The sequence below is a fragment of the Urocitellus parryii genome, chromosome 9, assembly GCF_045843805.1.
Source record: "Urocitellus parryii isolate mUroPar1 chromosome 9, mUroPar1.hap1, whole genome shotgun sequence".
NCBI classification, from domain to species: domain Eukaryota; kingdom Metazoa; phylum Chordata; class Mammalia; order Rodentia; family Sciuridae; genus Urocitellus; species Urocitellus parryii.
This window is the reverse complement of record NC_135539.1, coordinates 7,580,586-7,587,769: the sequence shown is the minus strand read 5'-3', so window position 1 is coordinate 7,587,769 and position 7,184 is coordinate 7,580,586. Positions and strand designations below refer to the sequence as shown.

The following is a 7,184-nucleotide window of genomic DNA, read 5'->3' as shown; positions in this document are numbered from 1 at the left end:
CAAGGAGCAGCCTTGAACACAGCCAGGAACACAGCCAGGCCCCGTGGCAGGTCTGGGACAGCACAGGCATGCTGGGCCTGGGCCCAAGCAGCCCCAAGGTCATTATCAGGGCAGCTGGTAGGCACCTGGCATCGAGTAAACGGCCGGGAGCAAGTGAGAGTCATTACCGAGGGGGCCTCACATTCCCTGGAGAGGGGTGGACAAGCCTCTCAGCCTCCCTGGTTAGGAGTGGGCAGCTGGGCTGCAGATGGGCACTGATTCCTGTCCTGTCCTGGGGGAAGGGCACAGGATAAAAGCAGCTGATCTGGCTGGGGCAGTGAGGGCCTGGGGGAGTGGGCGGGGTCTTGTGGGCTGGGCTGGGCTTCACTGGACCCGCTTGGCTGGAAGCCATCTCCACTCACCACCTGGCAGTTCCAGGAGGCTGCCAAGAGGGAGCAGCCCCAGGCACTGGGTGCAGGATCAGCTGGGGTTGTGGGTGCAACACACACAGTCGGCCAGACCCCACTTCAATCCTGTCCACCACTGAGGGGAAGCCTTGCTCATGGAGACATGGAGACAACCCTGCTCATCCTCCCAAGATTGAGAAGAGAGGCCGAGTGGAGCCTCCAGAGCCACCAGGGTTAAGCTGTGCGTCACTAGGCAAGCCTTAACCCTCTCCGAGCCTCATGTACTCATCTGTGACATGTGACCAAGTGCGTGCCACCTTCAAGAACTCTTAGGGAGCAGGTTTGGGATGACACCTGAGCAGTCAGTGCCTGTAGTTAGCTGTGTGAGCACTTCCCATCTCAAGGCCAAGTGGAAGATACCCATCCAGACTTTATTCCTTAAATACTCTCCACCTAGCACGTGGAGGCATCTGACCAGATGGGCAAACATAAATACAGTTATTGATTGTCCAGGACATGTCTGCCTGGGTCTTGCTCAGTCCCAGCCAAAGTCCTGGCTGGTCATCTGGTAGAACTTGCGGTTGAAGGGCCGGTAGAAGTCCTGCAGGCGCTGGACCACAGCCTGAGGCACACGGGGGTGGGGCCTGCCCTTGGACTTGCCCAGGCAGCGGGGGCGGCTGCTACCTTGGGCCTTCTTGAGGCAGGGGAAGCCCTTGGTGGCATTGAAGTAGAAATGCTTGTCCGTGACAACCCGTTTGAGGCCCAGGAAGTCCTGCACGCGCCCGACCTCTCCTGCTGGATCACTGACCAGGCGCTCACCACTGACAAAAAGAAAATGGGACAAAGAGAAGTAGCGCAGCCAGTTCTCCAAGTGCTGGGCATAGAGGCCAATGCGAATGGCGCTCCAGGCCGTGTCCACGGGGCCCAGGCCATGGCGGAAGGCCAAGGCACGGAAGCTGGGCAGGCCGGGGGTCTTGGAGAGTGTCTGGGCGTAGTCAGAGATGGCCCTGGTCACTGGGTTCCGCACCACCACGATCAGCTTCGTGTCTGGGGACATGCTGTGGATGCGGCGGGGGGCCTCCCGTGTCACAAAGTAGCTGGGGGTCTTCTCCATGGTGATCTGGCCATCTAAGGTGCGTGGCATCAGGCTCCTGGGGACAATGGGAAGAGGGGTGGCCCGAGTGGGTGCTGGGCATGGGTGAGTGCTTCGGCTGTGAAGCCTTGTCCCCAGGTTAGACCTGAAGCTTACCCTCCCTCCCACTCAGACCCAGTTCCTGAAGAGCTAGACGGGAGGTGCACTGAGGGGGCCCAGGGAAAATAGGATGATGGTCACTGGGGATAGTGACCTCCTCATCAGCCATTGGCCATCCTGGGCAAGCTCTAGGACCCCTCAGCCCAAGTGTCTGCTCCTCCGAGGCCTGGCAACCCCACCCATCAGAGCTGCTGGCCCCCACCTTGACATTCCTCTCACCCCAGACCAAGTGCCCCTGAGCTGGCGAGCCTGGCCTTGTCGCCTGCAGGCCTCTGTGCTCCAATCACTTGAGGTCACCCTTTCATTTGATGGCTGACAGCGTCCCTGAATTAGGTCATCAATTATTGTTATTGACAAGAGTCGCTGGCAGGGGGCCTCTCCCCCATGCCCTGTAGTTTAATTATACCCTCCCCCGGCCTTCATTCACCCACCTGGGCCCAACTCAGAATGCCAAAGAGCCACCAGCAGAAACCGAACATTTGAGAAACTAGTGACATGGCAGTGACCCCCGACCCTGGGGCTTTCCAGACCTTGCAGGGGTCCCAGAGTGCCAGGCCAAGGACTCAGTACTTCTGAGACTCCAAGATTCAGAGGGAGTCAGCTGACCACAGCCCCCAGACTTTCCCAAACCTGGGGAGCCCATCCTAAGCCCCCAGGCTGGGCAGGCCCAGGCACCCCAAGTGGTGTCCTGAGGCAGTGCCTGCAAGCCAGGTAGTGCAGGTGAGGTTGGGCAGGGCAGGGCAGGTCAGCTCAGCAAACAGCTCCAAGGGCGGGCTGGGAACTAGGTCAACAAAGAGCCTGTGCCAGAGAGGAGACACCTCTGCCCAGCCCTGCCCAGCCCTGCTCCCACCAAGAGTCCCGAGGACTGGTCCAGCCAGGAGGGGGACACACAGGGCCAAGTCCAGTCTCAGCCAGCCTAACTGATCCACAGACCTGTGTCCTCTCTCCATGTTCAGACCCCTAGGGACACTGTCAGGCCGACACAGGTGCACAGAGCCCCACAATGCAGTTGCCTGTGGTGGGACAGGAGGTACGAACATGTGCCAAACAGACCCAGGATGCCAGGCTCCCCAGCACCAACCATAGCCAAAACACAGTTGGGTGGGCAGTATGGGGGGGAGCCACCCCATCCCTCAAAACAAGGTCCAGGGTTCAGCTAGCCAATAGCTTGTGAGCAAAAACCATTCTCACTCTACCCCAGTTCCATTTGACAGGCAGCAACTGAGGCTCAGAGAGGAAGCAGGACATGCTGAAGATGGATGCTGACCCTCAGCCCTCCTTGAGGCCCACCTGGGAAGTGGTGTCTACATGTCCTCTCCTCCCAGAGCCCCTGACTCCCACCACCTTCCCTGTATGTCTGGGGATCCTTTTGGAGACAGCACCGACTTCCCCAGGGAGAGCTCCAAGAGACCCTGGCTGCAGTCTGCCCCCTCGCCCCAGGGGGAGTCATAAGAAGGGGAGTGTCCCCTCACTCAGCTCACTGCCGGGAAGGGAGGACACATGGCCTCACCAGAAGTCACCGTCTGGAGCCCCATCCCTAGCTCATCCCCTCCCATCTTTGATGTGCCCTGACCACACCCCATTCCCCACATCAAGTGACTTCAGGGGCCCAGCCCTTTTCCTTCCCAGACTAGACACCTGGTTCTGAACATCTCTGACCCTTCTCCTGCGGAGGCCTGGAAGACTGCTCTCCCTCCATGCTTGCTCTTCCAGGCAGTTGGAGAAGCAGAACTTCCAAGGGGGCAGTAACTCCCAGACCCCCTGTCAAGGAAGGGAGCAGGAGGACTGGGGACAAGCACTTCCTAGACTCATTCCACCACAAGTCAGCTCTGAGATGGGAGATCTTTGGGATCAATGATTTCTGAGGCCTCCCTGGGCCTCATGGTGGGGTGGGGGATGAGCACTTTTCGGGGTGGGGGAGGATGTGCAGAGCAGAATTCTGACCGTCCATGGCAAACTTCTGACAGGCGGTTCAGAGGACCCTCCCTCCCCGCCGAGCCCACCTCATCTGGTCTGTATTTCCCTGTGGCTTCCACCCAGCCCTGGGCCACTCTCCCTCCTCTCTTCTCAGCACCCCCACCTTTGTGTCCCATACCTCGCCTGGGAGATCTAGCAGAGTCTGGGACCCAGTGGAAACCAGTTATTGTTCTTAACCTGATGCCAGAAAGTACTGGGGGGTTTGTCCTCAGCCACAGGATGGGGAGGACTGGCCCCATAGGAGCCCCTTCCTCCCTACAAACACATACCCCCTCTGCATTCACTGCTTTTGCATTCTGAGAACTAACGAGGTTCTCCCTGGAATCCCTCTGGCTCCTACCTGCCCCCAGATGGAGTTCCTGGGGTATCTGTGTGATTCCAGCACCTGCCAAACAGTGGGTGCTCAATGATGAGTGAACAGGAAGCAGATCCTGTTTGAGTTTGGGACTCTCTGGGGCCATGGTGCTCAAGTATTCAAAAGATGAGCAAATGGAGATCCAGGAAGGGAAAACAGTGTGACCATGGGCAACCCAGGACCCATTTACCAAGGCCAGGGGATGGCCAGGGTCACTGTTGGGGGTAAGTGTGGATCAGTTCTCAGTGGAGCAGTGTCCCAGAAATTCAGCTGAGGGAACAGCTTCTCCTACCTCCCCCAACCTGCACCTGGAACAGGGCCCTGGGGGAACTGGGGGGCTCCACCCAGGCCTGTGTCTGGGAACACTGGGGCAAGGGTGGGCGTTTTCAGAGCTTGGGGCCTCTTCATGATGGTCCAAAGAACAGACCAGCACAGAGGCTGCGGCACTCATGAGCAGAACGGCGCCATATTTGCACACCTCAGCATACTGCCATGCCTGAGACACTGGGACACACTGTTCAGAAGCTCACACGTGGCTTGCTCTGAATCAGAGGGGTCAGTGCTGGCCAACCCCGAGGGACAGTCCTGGATTAATGGGACTGTGGCCACAGGACCTGACCCCTCCACAACCCTCACTGGAGGTGGGTTTTTTAAACGAGGAAGTAAAAAGTCTCTTCTCAGCAGGGTCACACTGTCCTGAATGCCCCCGACTTCTCTCCTGGACATGTCAGTCTCCCTAAGATTCCCCCTAGGGCTGAGGGTATGACCCCCACCCTGGGGCTGGTCCCTGCTGCCTCTCAGACCCCTCGCCCTCCCCAGAACTTTCCCTCCAAGCAGAGCTAGTGCCAGGGCACACCTGGGTGGGCCTTGGGATCCTGGTGCCTTGAGAACCTCTCAGCACCTACCCATCTCACCCTCCTGGCTTCTCCTCAGTTCCTCTTCACCTCACAGATCCCCTCAACTCCTGTCAAAGCTCATGGGGCCAGTGGCGGCCATGAAGTCTGTGTGTCATTAAAAGGTGCTCCCTTGACCTCTGGCCCCTCTCTCCTTTCTGCTCTTCCTCCCCTCCCTGCACCAGGAATGGGCCAGTGGTCTTTCCCTGGAGCCTGACCTGGGAGGATGCCCAGAGATGGAATACCTTCCCTCACCATGCCCAACTTCCCTAGCACCAGGCCAGCACTACCCTTCAGAGGTCAGGAGCCAGCTCCCCTGTTCTCCACCACCACCACCCCGCCCCACCTACCAGTCATCTCAGTGCAAAAGGCAAACAGCAAATGCATGCTGGAGGGGAGGATCTAGGAACAGAGAAACTGCTGTGCATATGTGGGTCCAGACTGGGTGCTGCCATCCCCCACTAATTCTCCAGGTGTCCTAGACTGGGCCTGCGCTTGGGGAAGAGGCGAGAGCCCTCTGTGAATCCTCATTATCCCACAGGAAAGGACTGGGAGACTTCTGGACACAGACACAGCTGCAAGAGGCAGAGGGCAGGGCCTGGCTCTAGCCTCCAGTGCCAAGCTCAGCAGCCTGCTTCAGCTGAGGCAGGGAGCACCCCAATTGGGGTGCAGGGCAGCTACAGAGCCCTGTGCAGGAGACTGGGTCCCAATCCCCCACCTGGACAGATACTGGAGGGCAGCACTCTCCTTCCTACACCCAGACCTAACTTTCTCCAGACCAAAGACCAAAAAAGCCCCCTAGGGTGAGAGCACTTTTTAGGAGGCCAGAGGGAACTTGAAGGCCCTTTCTAAGGTAACTGGCCAGGAGATGATTGGCCATGCTACCCAGAGTAATGATTGGGGGACAGGGTGCCACTGGACTCTAAGATCCCACTGCCTGGAAACTACTTCCTGAGTGGGATCATACACCCACCCACCCATCCCCACCACAATCATGCGAGCCCCTCCATAGACTCCCACAGGGCTTTCCCGGAGTTTTCTAAGTTCCTGGGACCCGTGACCTGGTACCACCTTTGCTCTGGGAGCTACATCCATGGGGTCAAGCTGGAGCCCCCAACAGGCTGGTCTCAGTCCCAATGTCCCAGGACTCCTCCTGTTGCGTTCCCTGTACGGCACCAGCTGGGGCGCCCATAGAAGCTGACAAGCAGATGGGTAGGAAGCTCACCGATACCAAGCGAGTCCCCGATCATAGCACCTGTCGAAGAAGTGGGGCTCCGAGCCCAGAGCGCGGACGTCGGGGTGCAGCCGCAGAAACTCTAGCAGTGCGCGCGTGCCACCCTTCTTCACGCCCACGATGAGCGCCTGCGGAAAGCGCCGGAGACCCGAACCGCTGGCCACCGGCAGATCTGGCGCTCCAGGGCGACGGGCAGGACTGGTCAACTCTATGCGCGCCGGGGCCAGGGCCGGGGCACGGGCGGCTGGCGGGCAGTGGCCGAGGAGGGCGCAGAGGCAGTAGGCGCCGAGCACCAGAGCCACCAGCGCCAGCAGCGCGCGGGGCGCCCTCAGTGGGGGCCCCTGCCCGGACCCGGTGCCCTTGCCGTCCCCGGACCCGCCGCCCAGGCCGCCGCTACCTGCCATAAGGCCACGCCACACCCAGGCCCGGGAGCCGGGGCCGCAGGCAGGCGCACATCCCGGCCCGCGCAGCGCTCAGCCCGCGAGCGCCCGGCTTCTGCTCCGAGTCCAGACGCGGGACAGCCGGGGCGCGGGCACAGGGCGGGACCTGGGGCGGGGCCGGGACGCCCCTCCCCTTACCCCCGGCCGGGGCTGCGCCTGGGACACACAGACACCGGTGGACTCTCGGTGCGACCGGTGGCCACCGGGGCGACCCCGACGCGCCTGCTTGGAGATCCTGGCTCTAGCAAGCTTGGCTCGTGTCTTCACTCCTGCACTGGGGGTGGGGAGGATGCGGCGCAGGGGAGGGACGCAAGGTAGTGACAGGGCTTCTCAGTTGCTCAGGACTCATTCTTAGAAGGCCCATCCTGGCCCCTCCCGGGCAGGGGCAGCAAGTACATGAGTTAACCTCTGGGCTCCGGGAGCTGGAGCCTCATCACTGGGCCATGTGGACCAAAGAAGTGCGTGGATAGCCCGGGAGCCCACCTGCAGAAGGAGAACAAACCAGCCAGGCAGTCTAGTGCCCGGAGGGGTTTCCAAGAGGTCAAGTAGCCTGCGATGCGCCTCGAACTTGCAACTGGCAGTGGGCCTAGCCATCCAGCGGGGCTGGAACCCTGCCTTCCTGAGAGGGCTAGACAAGTCGAGTTGGG

At 60.3% G+C, this 7,184-nt stretch overlaps 1 protein-coding gene across 2 annotated transcripts; it reads right to left on the bottom strand.

Moving 5' to 3' along the window:
* Positions 1 to 849: 849 nt before the first annotated feature.
* Positions 850 to 6,579, bottom strand: Hs3st6 (heparan sulfate-glucosamine 3-sulfotransferase 6). 2 transcript variants are annotated; one of them, XM_026385541.2, is made up of 2 exons: positions 6,089 to 6,579; positions 850 to 1,537 (listed from the first exon to the last, which is right to left on the bottom strand). In XM_026385541.2, the coding sequence occupies exons 1-2, from the start codon at positions 6,499 to 6,501 to the stop codon at positions 922 to 924; spliced, it is 1,029 nt and encodes a 342-aa protein (XP_026241326.1). In that variant the 5' UTR covers positions 6,502 to 6,579; the 3' UTR covers positions 850 to 921. The 2 variants fall into 2 exon arrangements, with proteins under 2 accessions (XP_026241326.1, XP_026241327.1); XM_026385542.2 differs by having other exon boundaries at positions 6,119 to 6,579.
* Positions 6,580 to 7,184: the final 605 nt, after the last annotated feature.